The sequence below is a fragment of the Macaca fascicularis genome, chromosome 15 (assembly GCF_037993035.2).
Source record: "Macaca fascicularis isolate 582-1 chromosome 15, T2T-MFA8v1.1".
In the NCBI taxonomy this organism is placed as follows: Eukaryota; Metazoa; Chordata; class Mammalia; order Primates; family Cercopithecidae; genus Macaca; species Macaca fascicularis.
In genome coordinates, this window is record NC_088389.1 from 95,232,783 (window position 1) to 95,249,870 (window position 17,088).

At 40.3% G+C, this 17,088-nt stretch overlaps 1 protein-coding gene across 13 annotated transcripts in view; it reads left to right on the top strand.

The window, feature by feature from the left end:
• Positions 1–17,088, top strand: part of GLIS3 (GLIS family zinc finger 3) — a 479,833-nt gene that overhangs the window by 426,035 nt on the left and 36,710 nt on the right. For all 13 annotated transcript variants that reach the window (XM_045374344.3, XM_074017562.1, XM_065530603.2 and 10 more), the window contains one exon: positions 1,756–1,924. In XM_045374344.3, the coding sequence (XP_045230279.2) occupies positions 1,756–1,924 (169 nt within the window). The remainder of the gene's footprint in view (positions 1–1,755; positions 1,925–17,088) is intronic.

Genomic DNA, 17,088 nt, shown 5'->3' on the forward strand with positions numbered 1-17,088 from the left:
ACCGGGTGCATTCAGCAGCTACAACAAAATAAATAGGAGAGCTCACATTTCTACACTGAGGCAGAAAAAAAAAGTTAGCTGTGTTTTCACAGTATCTCTGTGACCTTTATTATTCCATCAGATTTTAGAATAGTATATAAAACACCGAGCTCCATGCTGACAAACACCAGTTTTGAAACTATTGCCACAGTCAATCCAAACAGCCTTCTCCCCTGGGTAAAATTATTATTTGGAATACAAGCAGAATTGTGGTTCCCTGAGCTAGCTGAGCATAAATGAGGTTAGTGATTCATAAGGTGACTCTAGCGAGTTTGCAAATATGCAACTTGTACGGAAGCTGACGCACACAACAGAAGCTCAGCCTTGCCTTTCTGAGCTGGTAAGCATTTTCAGGCCTCACCACCTCTTTGGAGGACTGTGGTGGGTACAGGCTTCTGAGGACAAGAGTTAACCTGACAGAATGCTGATTTACCAGAAATAAACCCTTCAAATCAGATCACACCCTTGTCAGTAGCTTTTTGAGCGGGAAGATGGTAATTCTGCCTCTTTACATGTTCCTTGAAATACTTGAACTCTTGTTCCTTTGGATTAAGCTTTTGGGGGCTAGGTCATCTGGGGTACTCATTCTATCCTGGAGAGGTTGGGGGAAAGTGGTACTGGTATAAAAATACAACTCCCTGAACTTTTAAACCCTCAAATCTTTTTGATAATGTGGCTTCTCTTTCTTAATCCTGAACCTGATTTATTTTTTTTTAAAAATCCATTTATTCTTTGATATTAGGAGAGTAAGTTCAAAAAGAACAGAAATGGGTATGGAGCTCAGCATAACTTTGTACAAAGAAGGAAGTTGAAGAGAATCAGCCTAATGCTGCTGCCATGATTGCAGCATAATGAGATGTCTACGGAGTAGGTCCCAGACACTGAGGGAACCTTTCTGATAGACTCTGAAAGTGACAAGCCCCAGTTTCTTCTATGACATCGTACCAATTAGCTGATCTAAATGGGCACATATTCACATTTGAGGTCGTATACAGTTCTCGAAAGCTAGGCTGCCCCTGCGAATGGGACTGTAACTCACTCTCTGTGTCATAACGGGCAACAGTGGGGGAAGATCCCAGAGCTGTTTTTTCGTAGTTTGAGAGACTCCTCTTTGATGAAGGCCAAGTATATTCATCACACCATCAGGAAAATTCCCTGGGTTAGTTAGACTCTTAAGTTAAAAGGGTGTAGGATCCTACGTTCACGCTAGGATCAGGGAAGCTCCAGTTCTCATTACATTGATTTAGCAGTGACAGAGAGGAACCCCAGCTGACCCACTGTGGCTCACTGCAGCAGTGAGAAGAGGAAGAAGGCCTGTGCTGTGCCCTTCTCGGTGAGCTGACCAAATATTCTGTTACCTGACTCTCATCCCCTGTGACTGAAAAGTGCTAATACAGAGACCTTGGCACAGATGCAAACAGTGCAAGATTGACTAATTATACAGTGTCCAGACAGGGAACTGGCAGGGCATGGCAACACTTAGGAGACAGGCAGTGAACGTCAGCCTGAAGTGAGTCAAACGTGAGCTCTGGAGGAACCTGTTCCACCACGAAAATAAAAGCTGTGTGTACCCAAGAAGGGGAGAACTGTTCCCTGAAAACCACAGAGAGAAAAACAAACAAGCCCCTCAAATATGCTTGCTGTCAGCCTTTGGTATTTAAAAAATGTGGGCTTCCTTCGGGGCACGGTCTCATGTTTGTTCTCCCTTGATTTCAGCTCCCATTTTCTCCAGCAATTATTCAAGCCGAAGTGGAACAGCTGCTGGGGCCGTGCCACCCCCACATCCTGTCAGTCACCCTTCTCCAGGACATAATGTACAGGGGAGCCCCCACAACCCCTCCTCCCAGTTACCTCCACTCACAGCTGTGGACGCAGGAGCTGAGAGGTAAGGCCATCTGTCTCTCTCTCCTAATAGGTGTCGCCGCCAAACCTCCCTCCACAGAGAAGTGCTTTGACAGTTGCTGAATTTTATTAATAATCCGTTGGTGGGTTGAGTTACCCAAAGGTGACATTTTAAAAGTACATACACAAAGCACGTGGACCAAATATCTCATTATCTGTTTCATTTTTCTATGGGAAAACAAATGAAATGATATTGGCAATAGCCAGCCGAAGTTTCAGATGCTGGAAACACACCAGAATTTCCCTTTCTACCTTTCCTCGGTCTGTTTCAGAAACCCAGTTTTAAGGTAATGTATGTGCAGGTCAAAACACTTCCCGATATCAGATGGTGCCCTTGCCACATAAATCAGTATTGTTAGGGCACAGGATTTTATATAGGCTGCTCATTGAATACTTAGTGTTAATATCAGTCTCATAAAGGACTTCTGGGAGAAAATTTTTAAACAACCATGATCTTCATGATATTTTTACTCCTGAATGCTTTATTGGCCCCAGAGACCTTTCAAAGCCCTTCATACTTCTGTTTCCCAATCTGTTGTGTGTTTCTGTGGACCACAAACCAAAACAAGAGTCTGCACCTCTCGCTTCTCCATCTCCTTCCCCTTTTGTGGACCAGGTTCTAATGAACTTCTTTTGCTCAAGGGCAAGTGTACGGCTGCATCAGTACAGGTAGCTTTGGAAGAAGGTTGGACGCTTCAGTCCTCTCCGAGCTGCCCAACACACCTCTTGTCACCTCTCTCCACTTGTCGTCTGGCTTGAGTTAACCTACCTGGTTACTCCCAGACATCCAGAGGAAAAAGAAGTTCTTGTAGGAACTCTGCGCAAGCTTGGAGTAGTGGGCAATTGTTGAACAAAATAATGGGTTGAGTAGGCAGCAGGAATAAAAGTTTTGAATCTTTCATTTCACCAGCAATCTCTGGTTCCATCATTGTTGACCTGACCTATGAGTTTGGTAATCTGTGGTTTTAATTCTGATAAACCATATATTTTATTGTTTATGCCTTTCTCCCTTTATTAATATTATTTTGTTTAATGAACGTCTGTTGAATACCTTCTATGTGTCAGACTCTGTGTTGGATGTTGGAGTCCAAAAAGTTATTAAAACATGCTCCTGTCTTTACAGGTTTGAATGGTGAGGACAGGCATTCAAATGAAGTATCATAAGGCTGTTTGGTTAAATGATGTAATAGAGATACCACAGGAGCCTAAAGAGGATATCTCTAAATCTGTCTCAGGGAGCGAGGGAAAGAAAGACACAGTGATGTAGGCATTGAAGGAAGACTAAGGCTTTTCTGGATGCCTCAATAGGGCACAGCATCCCAGGCAGCAAGAACGTATGCAGGATGTGAGGAACAGAGGGAACAGAGAGGACACCGTCAGGGAAGGTCTCAGTAGCTTGGGATGACAGCATCCCGGCGTACATGGCTAATGAAGTCAGATAATAGTAGGTTGGCTCATGTGGAATTGTGTATTTGATGCTAAGGAATTTGTCTCTTATCCTGCTAGGAGTGAAGAACCATTATAGCTTCTTTGTTAAGAGAGAAACACAATCAGATTGACATTACAGCAAAAGAATTCAGGTGACAAGATAGTTGAGTAACTGAACTTGGAAGGAGAGACAGGAAAAACAAGGAGAAGAATATTGCAGGAGTCCTTGTAAGCAATATGGTTACTTGAAGGAAGGCAAAGCAGTGAGGATGGAGAATTTATTCAAGAGCAATTATTTAGGAGGCAGAATTACCAATCATTAATATATATGTGGAGCAAAGAGGAGGGACCAAAATTCATTTATGAGTTTTACCCCCAGACCCCAAGATTGTGTCATTAATAGAAACTGAAAAATACAAAAAGAGTGTGGTAGTGTGGAGGATAAAACAATATTGAGTGGAGGAGAAGGGGAAGAAGAGGGAATAAGAAACTGACTTTAGGAGTTTGAATTCTAGGTGATTTATAAAAGATCCATGTGTATATGTCTGATTGGCAGTTAGAAATATGAATCAGAAGATGTTGGACTTTCGTAAAACAGTTATATGCACAAAGTAAAGTGTAAACAAATCATTAGCCTCCTCCCACAGGATCTATCAGCAAAGTAGCGCAAATGATAACCATCCATTAAGTTCACAGACATTGGAGACAGGAAATCTTTCCTTTCATTTATCTGATATATTCCTATAAATTAAGATTTAAAAAAAAAACACATTTGCTGTAGTTTTCTGTTGGGTTCTAAATGATATTAACCATGGACTTTTCATCGTCTCATTTCATTCTGCCTGGCTGAGAATCTTACTCCACAGTATCGAGATGCTCAGGAATGATCAGTCGGAACCTCCATTTGCTGCACCTCCTTATCTATAGTCATAAGGACTTTTAACAAGAATATAAGACAGAAACAATCATTGAGTCTCCTTTTTGTACTCCTTTAAAAGAATACATGTAGAAAAAAGATTTTAACTATTATCAGAGTCAAAGACAACGACTATCACAACCCAAATGCCTGAAGTTTGCATCCCAGTTCTGACAGTTGCTAACTGTTTGGCTGTGGGCAAGTTCCTTAGCTGCTCCTGCTGCTTGAGTTTGTGTGTTTGCCTTTTTTAAATATTTTATTTTGTATTTTTTATTGTTCCTTTTGAAAGTGTGTAACATATTTTAAAAAATGGCAAGAATAGTACAATGAATACCCATGCATATACCCTGCATTCATATTCACCCATTGTCAATATTTTTGCCTGCCTTCCTTTTTCTTTGTCTTTCTTTCTTTTCTTTCTTTCTTTCCTTTCTTTCTCTTCCTTCCTTCCTTCCCTCCCTCCCCCCTCTTTTTTTCTCTTTCTTTCTTTCTTTCTCTCTTTCTTTCTTTTTCTTTCTTTCTTTCTTTCTTTCTTTTCTTCTTTCCCTCCCTCCCTTCCTTCCTTTCTTTTTTCTTTTCTTTCTTTCTTTCTTTCTTTTCTTTCTTTTTTTTCTTTCTTTCTCTCTCTTTCTCTTTCTTTCTCTCTTTGTCTCTTTCTCTCTTTCTCTCTCTCTCTCTCCTTCTCTCTCTGACTTTGAGAATTCTTTGTTTTCTTGCCTATTGTTGCAGAACCATTTGACAGATGGTTGCAGATAACTGAGCAACCCTAATTACCCCTAATTACTTCAGTAGCAATCTCCTAAGAAGGACATTCTCCTACATAAACCCAATATAATAATCATACTCAGGAAATTTAACATTGATATAATACTATTCTCTAATAGTTACTCGCTATTCAGATTTCCCCAATTGTGTGAATAATGTTTTCTATAGCTGGAGATTTTTGTTTGTTTTCCTTTTTGTGATTCAGGGATCTAATAAGGATTTCCCAGTGCATTTAATTTTTCTTTCTTTTTCACCTTCTTGAATCTAATGAAGTTCTCCAGCTTTTTGTTGTTATTATTATTGTCTTTCAGGACATTGACAATTTTTGAAGAACTCGGGACATTTATTTTACACAGTGTTCCATGGTTTGGATTTGTGTAACTGTTTTATCCTAAGCAGATTCATTGTAAATATTTTTGGCGGGAATACCACATAGATGATGTGGTGTTTCTTAGCTTTTTTGAGATTTAGATTGCACCTTATGGAGAATTAGGATTAAATAAACCAAAGTAGATAAAGTGCCTCGCAAGTTATATGGCATGAAGCAGGTTTTCATAGCTGTGGATACTAACATAAAGACGGGCAGCTTTGGCATAGCTGAGTGATTCAGTTTGGAAGTCAGAGGATGTTGTTAAATGATCATAGGGTTTGATAATGTAAATAATCATGAAAGGGGAAATGAAGAGGAAGGAGGTACTTTATATGATGGGAGAATGAAATGGACATTTGCACTTTGTGGTTTTGCCTTGCTGCTATATTCTCCCGTACTTGGATGTGTGCCCCATCCCTTGCCTTCCCAGCTGGAGTGGGCAAGTGTGAGTGTGACAGGTTCTCTCTTCCGATCAGCTTTGGAAAGGAGGATGACATGAAACAGCCCTGACTTATTCACCAGGTTTGCATTAGTGTCCAGCATAAAAACACTAAGAGGAAATGTGCTTACCTTCCGCTTTTGGTTTGTATATCTTTGCCTCTGTTTGCCTGGGAAATCCCCCAGTAAAAACTCCAGCAGTTTTCTTAACGGAAATAGGTTTATCACACTCTGCGATTTTTAGTGGGAAACTGGCATCTTTTCCTGCTTTGCGGGCATTGATTCATCATTTACTTAGCTTTAACATGGTAAAAAAAATGGGCTGAGTCACTGTCAGAAGTCAGGAAAGGTCCGCCAAATCTACCCAGTTAGCATCGAGTTCTTTGATCCTTACCATCATAAAATAAAATTAATGCAAGTTCTCTCAATCTGACAAGGTTCCATTTTTATTTTGAAATATTATCTGAATGACACATTATTTCAGTGATTTAAGCTACACACCACATCACCTAATGTTGATTTAACTTATTACGGGAAGTGGTGTTTTACTATGTCATGTTGAATGAGCCAGTGGTACTTTATGACAGTGGCTTCCCATGAGAGGAACCCAGCGTCTTTGGAAATGTTAATTCATTGAGTTTCATAGTATGTCTGTTAGACCAGAGAAAACAAAAATAATGATGGGAGCTTCTTTTTGAAATGCAGAAATCTGAGTTTGTGTTGTTCATCTTTTACAAGAGAATGTCAGCTGCCTCTCTTCATTCTGAAGAAGGCCACAAACATGGTGTGCTTTGTCGTGTAATAGAGCTGAAGGAGGCCTGTAGATTGACCACAGTGGAGAGGCTTATGAAGAGCTTCCTATGAGCCCATGGCTGAGCCAGAAAAGACTGAAAAGAAAGTGTAAATATAAGGAAAAAAACCAAAGTGTTTTTTCTGTTCTCTCACTTAACACTAATCAACACAAAATGCTTCTGTGACCAAATGTATGGGGGTTTTTCCCCAACCCACTGAGCATGCAGTCAGTTCTGCAGTAGACACCATCTGGGTGTCCTCTCATTGCTATCTATTCTGACAGTCTCTTCTTGGAGAGAGTGTCAGATTCCACAGGTTGAGGACACAGTTCCACAAGACTGCCCCCTACTTCTGATGCCAGTTGCAAGACCTGGGTTATTTTGCCTGTACATCTGACTGACTGACTATAAATCAGGGTTTCCACAGCCCCTTCCTCGGGTTCTATTAGTTTTCTGGAGCAGTTCACAGAACTCAGGGAAACACTTACATTTACTGGTTTATTATAAAGGACATTATAAAGGATACCAATGAAAGATGTATAGGTCAAGGCGTATGGGAAGGGGCACAGAACCTCCATTCCCTCTCCAGGCCTGCCTCCCTCTAGGAACCTCCATGTGTTCAGCTATCCAGAGGTTCTCTGAACCCAGTCCTTTTGGATTTTTATGGAGACTTCATTACATAGGCATGATTGATTAAATCATTGGCCATTGGTAATCAGTTTACTCTTTGGCCCCTCTTCCCTCAGAGGTTGGGGGTTGAGGCTGAAAGTCAACACTCTAATCCTGTCTTGGTCTCTCCAGTGGCCAGTGTCATTCTTTCAGGCAGCCAGAGGCTGCCAGCCATCAGTCAACTAATTAGCATACAAAAAGACACTATCATTTCGAAGATTCCAAGGATTTTAGAAGTTGTATGCCAGGAATGAGGAGGAAAACCAAATATATATTTCATAATATCACAGAAAGAAGGGATGTATAGTCTCTTCAGAGAGTATTCAATCTAGTATATGAATCAGCAGCAGCAAATGTGAGGAATAATTATTTTTGAGAAGTAGTCAAAGCACCTTTACCAAATAAGGAATGACAATTTTTTTTAGTCTCTGTGGAGTATTGGAAAGGCTTATTCTTTTCACCCATAATGTATTATTTCAGATATGGCATTGCGGGAATTCTAGGTACTTTTATACGTGTATAATATTTCTAGGCCTTTCAGTAATTTGCATGAGTAACTTTGACATTTCTTTTTTTTTTTTTTTACTTTATTTTCTTTATTTTTTATCTTTATTTTAGTTTATTTTAATGCAAATTTATGGCCATATGATGTGAAATTTTGTTACATGTATATAATGCATAGTGATCAAGTTAAGGTAATTTAGGATGTCCAACACCCAAGTACAATATGTTTTTTGTTTAACTATAGTCACCTTATTCTGTTACCAGGCATTGAATTTATTCCTTCTATTTAACTGATGATCATATGGTTTTTTGCCCCCATTCTCTTGATGTTATATGTCCCATTTATTGATTTGTATATGTTGAACCTTCCTTGCTTCCCTAGTATAAATCGCACTTGTGCTGTTGAATTTGGTTTGCTGGCATTTTATTGAGGATTTTTGTGTCTATGTTCATCAGGGATATTGGCCTGCAGTTTTATTTTTGTTGTTGTTGTTGTTGTTGTGACTTTGTCTGGTGTGGGTATCAGGGTGATGCTGGCCTCATGGAATGCCTGTGGGAGAATTCCTTCTTTAATTTTTTGGAATAGTTTCCAGAGGATTGGTATTAGTTCTCTGTACATTTGGTAGAATTTTGCTGTGAATCTATCTGGTCCTGGGCTTTTCTTTTGGGGAGACTTCCTAATACTGATTCCATCTCATTATGCATTATTGGTCTGTTCAGGTGTTTTATTTCTTCCTTATTCAGTCTTGGTAGATTGTATGTTTATCAATTGTATTTATATGTTCAAATAACCAGCTTTTGTTTTGTTGCTTCTTTGTATATTTTTTAGTTTCTATTTCATATTATTCTGCTCATATCTTTATTACTTGTTTTTTTCTGCTAATCTGGGGTTTGGTTTGTTCTTCCTTTTCTAGTTCTTTGAGGTATGTTTTTAGATTGTTTATTTGTAATCTTTCTACTTTTTTGATATAAGCATTTATTGCTACAAACTTCCCTTTTAGCACTGCTTTTGCTGTATTCCACAGGTTTGGGGACTGATAATAGTTTGGCTCTGTGTCCCCACCCAAATCTCATCTTGAATTGTATTCCCATAATTCCCATGTGTTGTGGGAGGGACCTGTTGGGAGATAATTGAATCATGGGGATGGTTTCTGCCATACTGTTCTTTTGGTGGTGAATAAGTCTCATGATATCTGAGGGTTTTATCAGGGGTTTCCACTTTTGCATCTTCTTCATTCTCTTTGCCTGCTGCCATCCATGTAAAATGGGAGTTGCTCCTCCTTACATTCCGCCATGATTATAAGGCTTCCCCAGCCATGTGGAACTGTAAGTCCAATTAAACCTCTTTCTTTTATAAATTGCCCAGTCTTGGGTATGTCTTTAACAGCAGCATGAAAACAGACTAATACAGTAAATTGTTACCAGCAGAGTCGGGTGCTGCTGTAGATACCTGAAAATGTGGAAGCAACTTTGGGACTGGGTAACAGACAGGGGTTGGAACAGTTTGGAGGGTTCAGAAGAAGATAGGAAAATGTGGAAACATTTGGAATTTCCTAGAGACTTGTTGAATGGCTTTGCCCAAAATGCTGATAGCAATATGGACAGTAAAGTCAAGGCTGAGGTGGTCTCAGATGGAAATGAGGAACTCGTTGGGAACTGGAACAAAGGTGACTCTTGTTATGTTTTAGCAAAGGGAGTGGTAGCATTTTGCCTCTGCTCTAGAGATTTGTGGAACTTTGAACTTGAGAGTGATGATTCAGGGTATCTAGCAGAAGAAATTTCAAAGCAGCAAAGCATTCAGGAAGTGACTTGGGTGCTGTTAAACGCATTCAGTTTTGAAAGGGAAATAGCATAAAAGTTTGAAAAACTTTTATGCATTAGGAGAGAAAATGCATTAGGAGAGAAAATCCCATTTTCTGGGGAGAAATTCAAGCTGGCTGCAGAAATTTGCATAAGTAACGAGGAGCCAAATGTTAATTCCCAAGACAATGGGGAAAATGTCTCCAGGGCATGCCAGAGGTCTTCACAGCAGCCCCTCCAATCAGAGGCCCTAAGGCCTAGAAGGAAAAAGTGGTCTCCAGGGCCTGGCCCAGGGTCCCTGTGCTGTGTGCAGCCTAGGGACTTGGTGTCCTGCATCCCAGCCGCTCAAGCAATGCCTGAAAAGGGCCTGAAGTTCTGACCGTGGCTTCAGATGGTGCAAGCCCTAAGCCTTGGCAGCTTCCACGTCGTGTTGAGACTGCGGGTACACAGAAGTCAAGAATTGAGGTTTGGAAACGTCTGCCTAGATTTCAGAAGATGTGTGGAAATGCCTGGATGCCCAGGCAGAAGTTTGCTGCAGGGGCATGACTCTCATGGAGAACCTCTGCTAGAGCAATGCAAAAGGGAAATGTGGGGTCGGAGAGCCCACACAGAATCTCTACTGGGATACTGTCTAGTGGAGCTGTGAGAAGAGGGTCCAGACCCCAGAATGGTAGATCCACCGATAGCTTGCACTGTGCGCCTGGAAAAGCCACAGATGCTCAATGCCAGCCCGTGAAAGCAGCCAGGAGGAAGGCTGCACCCTGCAAAGTCACAGGAGCAGAGCTACCCAAGACCATGGGAACCCACCTCTTGCATCAGCATGACCTAGATATGAGACATGGAGTCCAAGGAGATCATTTTGGAGCTTTAAGATTTGACTGCCCAACTGGGGAAATTGCGTGTGCCCTGTAGCCTCTTTGTTTTGGCCAATTCCTCCTATTTTGAATGGTTGTATTTACCCAGTGTCTGTATCCCCATTGTATCCAGGAAATAAGTAGCTTTATTTTGATTTTATAGGCTCATAGGTGGGAGGGACCTGCCTTATCTCAGATGAGAATTTGGACTGTGGACTTTTGAGTTAATGCTGAAATGAGTTAAGACTTTGGGGAACGGTAGGAAAGCATGATTGGTTTTGAAATGTGAGGAGATGAGATTTGGCAGGGGTCAGGGGTGGAATGATATGGTTTGGCTTTGTGTCCTCACCCAAATCTCATCTTGAATTGTATTCCCATAATTCCCACGTGTTGTGGGAGGGACCTGTTGGGAGATAACTGAATCATGGGGGTGGTTTCCCGTCATACTGTTCTCGTTTGAATAAGTCTCACGAGACCTGATGGTTTTATCAGGTTTCTGCTTTTGCATCTTCCTCATTCTCTCTTTGCCTTCTGCCATCCATGTAAGATGGGACTTGTTCCTCCTTACCTTCCGCCATGATTGTGAGGCTTCCCCAGCCACATGGAACTGTAAGTACAAATAAACCTCTTTCTTTTGTAAATTGCCCAGTCTCAGGTATGTCTTTAACAGCAGCATGAAAACGGACTAATATAGGGATGTTGTATTTTCATTTTCATTTGTTTCAAGACATTTTTTAATTTTCATCTTAACTTTCTCTTTGGCCCAGTGGTCATCCAGGAGCACGCTGTTTAATTTCCATGTATTTGCTTGGTTTCCAAAGTTCTTTCTGGTATTGAATTCTTGTTTTATTCCATCATAGCCTGAGAAGATACTTGATATGGTTACAATTTAAAAAATTTGTTGAGACTCATTTTGTAGTCTCACAGGTATCATTTTCTAATTAATCATGGGGAATGTAATGTTGGTTGCCTGGGTGCTAAAGAGTCAAAGACAGCAACTGTTTTGAAGTCAATGGCTTCGCAATTCTGTAAAGTTCTTTAGCTCCACTCAAACCAGTCTGACTTCTGACTTAGTTTCCTTTTTTCTGTGTCTCAATTCGGGCTTTGTTTCTATATAAAAACTTCCTTTTTCTTCTTATCCTTAACTAAGTGTTACTCATCCTTTGGTGCTCAGTTTTAGTTCTTAATGCGGGAAACCTCTCCTCTGCCTCTCACAGTTCACAAAATCAAGTTCCCCTGATGAATCCCTTGGATCTTATCATCTGTTTCGTGTATGTACTATTTACCAGATGTCACCATGCTAACCGAATTGTTAACTTTTGGTGAACAGGAACCTTAAGTTTCCTAGTGACCTCTATACTGCCATGTACTGAGTAATACAGTGACAGGTTCCAAGGAAGGTTTGAGAAAGGAAAAAGACCAATGAGGGGAATGCCTACGAAGCAAGAGGTCATTGTCAGAAGCCCTGCCCTCTCAGAGTATCCAGTCTAATGGAAGACACCAAGCCAATAGGCAATCATAGTTTAGAGTATTATGAAGGGGTTATATAGGGGCCTGTGGATGCATACAGAAAGAGCACATAACCCAAATTGGGGAGAAAGGACTAGAGAAAGAAATTTTTTCCTGAAAGCTGATAACCTACAGGCAAGAAGACTATGTACAACAAGTAGTTGTATACAAAAGCTAAGGAGGAAGAGAGCCAGCAAGGGTGGAATGTAGTGTAGAAATTAGGGAGTAACCTTATCAGCCACATTTAGAGGTTTGGGCTTTAACTTGAGGACAAGAAGTTGTGTGTTGGGCCAATAAGGGGGATGTAGTGGCTCTTGCATACATTCCAAATTCCTCCCTCGTCTATTATCCACCCACAAAGAGTTCAGAATGCATTCTCTGCCTGATAGAAGAAAAAGGACAAGGAATTGAAAAATGGTTCATCTTGTTCTCAAATAGCCAAAGGCATTGTTTTGCACCACCTGGACTAGTGAAGCAGCACAGTAGGGATTGTGTTATTTTCCTTTTTAATACCATTTGTAAAGACAGTTTTGTCTCTTGCAATTTGAAGCTTGTATTTTATGTAGTCATGAACTACCAGGGTTTTGAAGAGTCACTGAGTGTCACAAAAAAAATTACTTCCATTTTAAAGGCAAAGTGATGAACATTTGAAAATTAGAGATCTAATCCAGCAGTAATTTTGTCTCACTTGTCTCCATTATATCTGAGAAAACTTGGATATGACTAAGAGTTCACTGCATGACTGTGTGTCATCTTATAGTTGCAATTTGTCCAGTGAGCACTGCTCTGTGGCCATTGATGCATATCACAGAGACTTTCCGACACATATAGAAACACATCTAACTTAGAGGGTAACAGATAAACATAGGCAATTAAGTTTGACAATGTTGATCATTGGAATAGTTGAGAAAAGTCATAGTTAAAAGACAAATATAAGCCTCAAATAACCATTTTTGTCAACCTGCATGTTGACATCCACATCATCCTCTGGTAGAGTCTGTCACTCTGGGGCTCACCTTGTGCCATGTCATCATGAACATCATTCTTTCTCTTTGGGCCACAGCACTTTTATGTAGAAGTCAAGCTGTTATCCTCATTTAGCATCCCATGAGGGGACCAGTTTCTCTCTACAGAAAGGTAACTTCCACAGATATTCAAAATTAAGAGAGGTGGGGTCCAAAATCCATTCCCTACCCAACACATTTGCATGCACACGCCCACGCACACACAAGAATTGTTGAATGTAATAAAAGTTGCTCCTGATCTCAATGTTGTGAGCAGTACAGAGGCAGAAAATTCTGATATCCTATTTTTGAAAATGGAGATGAGAGCTTTGGGTTTTAGATTAGAAAAGGTTGGTGGCCTGTCCCTATTTTGTTTTCTTTAAATCTACGGAAAGTTCCTGGTACTTCTCAATGTTTCTTCCAGTGTAGAATGGCCAGCCAGTCTTTAAGCTTCCTAACTATTGAGGATCCATGGCCAAAGCCATGCTTCATCCTCTGTGGCAAATATCAGTTAGGTCTTTGGTCTTTTGAATGAACTTTCTTCTCTTACTAATAACTTCTTAAATACACTCCCCTGATATACTCCTGGAAGTCACACATATACTTACAAGGAAATAGATCACATTGGTTACTTTCTTTTTACCAGTCTAGTGATTGTGAATGGCTCCAGAGGAAAAGAAAAAGATAAAATAACAACAGCAACAACAACAAAAAAAAAACATAGCTGAACTGGCTTCCCCAGTCTTCTCTGACCTATCTCTGATTTAAATGTCCATGTGTTCCTCAAAACTTCTATGAACATAATTTTCAGTCTAATGTGTTTCTCGATAATGGAGGAAAATCAAGAGCTAAGTCTATATAGTTATCTTCAACTTACTGTTAACAACCTAAAAAACCCAGGAGTCAACTCGGATTCCTCCCTTTGCCCAAACACTCTCATATCTAATTCATCTGTAGGTCCTGTTGGCTCTATCTTCAAAATACATTTCAAGACTAATCGACTCCACTCCTCCACCCTAGTTCAAGCCACTGTCCCCTCCCATCTTAAGCAAAATACCTCTAACTGGTCTCTCTGCATCAAATCTTGCCTACATATGATCATCTACCCTCATCCCACCAGCACACACATGACATTGCTCTACACCACGAGAGTTACCCTTTAAAATGTAAATGGAATAATCTCTTTTCTGTTCACACCTCTCCCTGGCTAATACTTGGAATAAAATTCAAACTCCATTTTGTAGTGTACATGACCCTCTGTGGTCTGGCCTCTGCTAAATTCATCCATTGTCAATTCCCTTGTTTAATCTGTTCCAGCCACACTGGCCTTGTTGGAGTTTCTAAAAAACACTCACTAATCTTGCCTTGGGGACTTTGTACTTGCTGTTCCTGAGACCTGAAAGCCACTCTCATCAGAACCTCACATGACTTGTGCCTTCCTTTCTGGTGTCTGCTCAAATAGTACCTCCTCAGAAAGGCCATTCCTGACTATCTAAAACTTTCCTTTCCCACCTCCCTTTCCTCTTTAACTCTGCTTTAATTTTCCTTCATTGACTTCTCGCTCCCTGAAGTTGCACTATTTGCTTACCGATTGCTTCTATTACCCTACAGGGGTCCCAGTCTCCCTGAGCACAGAGACTATGTCAGGTTGACGGCTACCTTGTGCAGAATGCTTACCGCTCAGTGCTGATAGGAGAAACCTAAGGAATTTTGTAAAATGAATGAATGTGGTTGGAAACAAGAATACTACTCTCATTCCTTTGTTATTTCAGAGAGTGGTTACAGTATCCCAGAGCAGGGGATTGTTGTTCTTCCACCTCCACACTCTCCTCCAGGCCACTTCCTGGGAAGACAGGAGACACTGACGGGAGCCTCTGTGGGACAGTCTCCCAAGCAAACAGCTCCACTTGTGGTTTCAGCGTTTGTTATATCAGATTCTGATCCATGTATGTTTTATTTTGAAATGCACTAGTTCTTCATTTTAGATTAATTATAATCACATATCAAAAACCAACTATTAGGATGCCTGTAAAAGAAACCATTTTTGAAGTGCCAAGGAAGTCATTTGACCTCCAAAAGCCAAATCAACCATCTTTATTTTGTTTCCATATTCCAAACAAATCCACCTCATGTTAAGCACAAGATGATGTTTTCTTAGTCCCCTTGGATTTTCAGTCAGGAAAGTGAGTCATGACTGTAACAAGAAAGGCTTAGGTGAAATAAAATTTCTCTTCTTGCAACCTCTACTTCATTGCATTAGCATGAAGCAACAAGGGAGGTCACACTAACTCATGGTGTTATTCCAACTTGTTAGTGTGTTCTTGTTATCTGCTGTTTCTGAAACAGCAAGTCATATGTAGTCAGAATTCTCAAAACAAAAGCCAGCCATTCTAGCATGAGTCAAGACATCCACATATTCCAAAGTGCTTCCTCTCTGACATAGAATAGGCTGGTCAAAGGATTGCCTCTACTTAATCTTTTAAAGGTATGATCCAGAAATCTTAATGGTTTTTTCCTTTCCTAAGTAGCGACAGTCAGGAGACCTAGCTGCTAAGAGATTATCTTTGTGCAAGTGAAGAACTATGTTGATTGGTGGTCAGGAGAGTATTGAGGTGAGCAGAAACCAAGAGGCAAAGTTCATTGGATGAGCCTTTTGTGTTTGTGTCCTTTTTGGAGAAATAGTCTTTGGTTGCTTTTCTGTTTAGTTAGAAGGAGAAAAAATCTGTTTTACTCATCCTTCCCCTCAGAGAAAATGGTTAGGCTCATTCTCTTGAATAGATATTCTCCCCTCAGAGCCAGAGGCTGGGCAAATATAATATCCAGCTGGACATTTGCACCAGTCGGGCAAATGTATCATCTACCTGGGCACAAGAATTGGCACCAAGTTGAGAACCAGGTCTGTGGAACCATGTTCAGCAGAGTAATTCTTCATCTGCAATGACCTACATTTGTTAAATACTTACCTTCTTAGAGAACTAGGTAAGATTGTTGGAGATACACATTAGTAGCAAGTAGCTGAGGGTTTATTCTTCTTCCATCTATAAGAGCCAAAAGCCCTTCACTAATTGTGAATTTTAAAAATATATGCTGTTTCCTTCCATTCATTTCTCTAGTCAAATGTTGAGTCGAGTCTTTAAGAGAAGGTGCAGAAAATTCCTGCACCTGACATTCAATATATGGGGGAAAAAAAAGCACATATAAACAGCACGTGTTATTAATGACTGAAGCATCACCCAGCCAGTTTCTTTTCAAATGTATGGATTATATTGACTTTTGAAGTCTTCTATGGTTGTGGCTTCCAAAGGCACCTGACCACACTTGGCAGGAGTACTGCATTTAAAGTTGGTTCTTGAAGTTCTTCTGTTGTGTTCAAAAGACTCATGTTTGCATTTTGAAACCATGAGAAGGATACTGGATAGTCCATTTTTTGTAAGCTTATGCCTCCCTTTCTCATGCTTAGACAAAAATAACACTGATTTTTTTGTCTTATTTCTCATCTGACATTCTCATTACACTCTCTTCTGAATGTTTTTCTTTCATCTAATGCATTCTATTGTAAAGTAGATTGAACGCTATGTGTGACACCATGCTGAACAAGAGAAAGATTCTTGCCTTTGCTACAGGACTATGAGTTAATCCCCTTGCTCTGACCTACTCAAAGAAACCCAAGAGATGATATCATTGCAGATTTTTTTTTTTCATAGTAGAATTTTTTACATCAAATGTCTAGGACCACACTGGATACATTTTCTTCAGTTTGGTGCTTTTTTAAAGAGAGGATTTGGCAGAATCAGCCTTTCTTCCCTCTCTCCCCATGTCAGATTCTGAAATAGACAAACAACTGAGTCACAGCCAATTCTGCAGTCAGGATATTCCAGAAAACTCCTCTCTTGGTCCTGCATAATTCATTTTTCTGACATACCCGAGACGTTCTCCCCTCCTCCCTTTTTTTTCCACAGAGGAGAAACATTGCAATGCTCTGGGTCCTATTTCAGCATTTCAAAGAAAAAAAAATAACACTGCTCTGCCTTGGGCATTGATTACTTTGTTTTTTGACTTACAGATTGCTCCCTATACCCAAGAGGAGAAACTTTCCTCT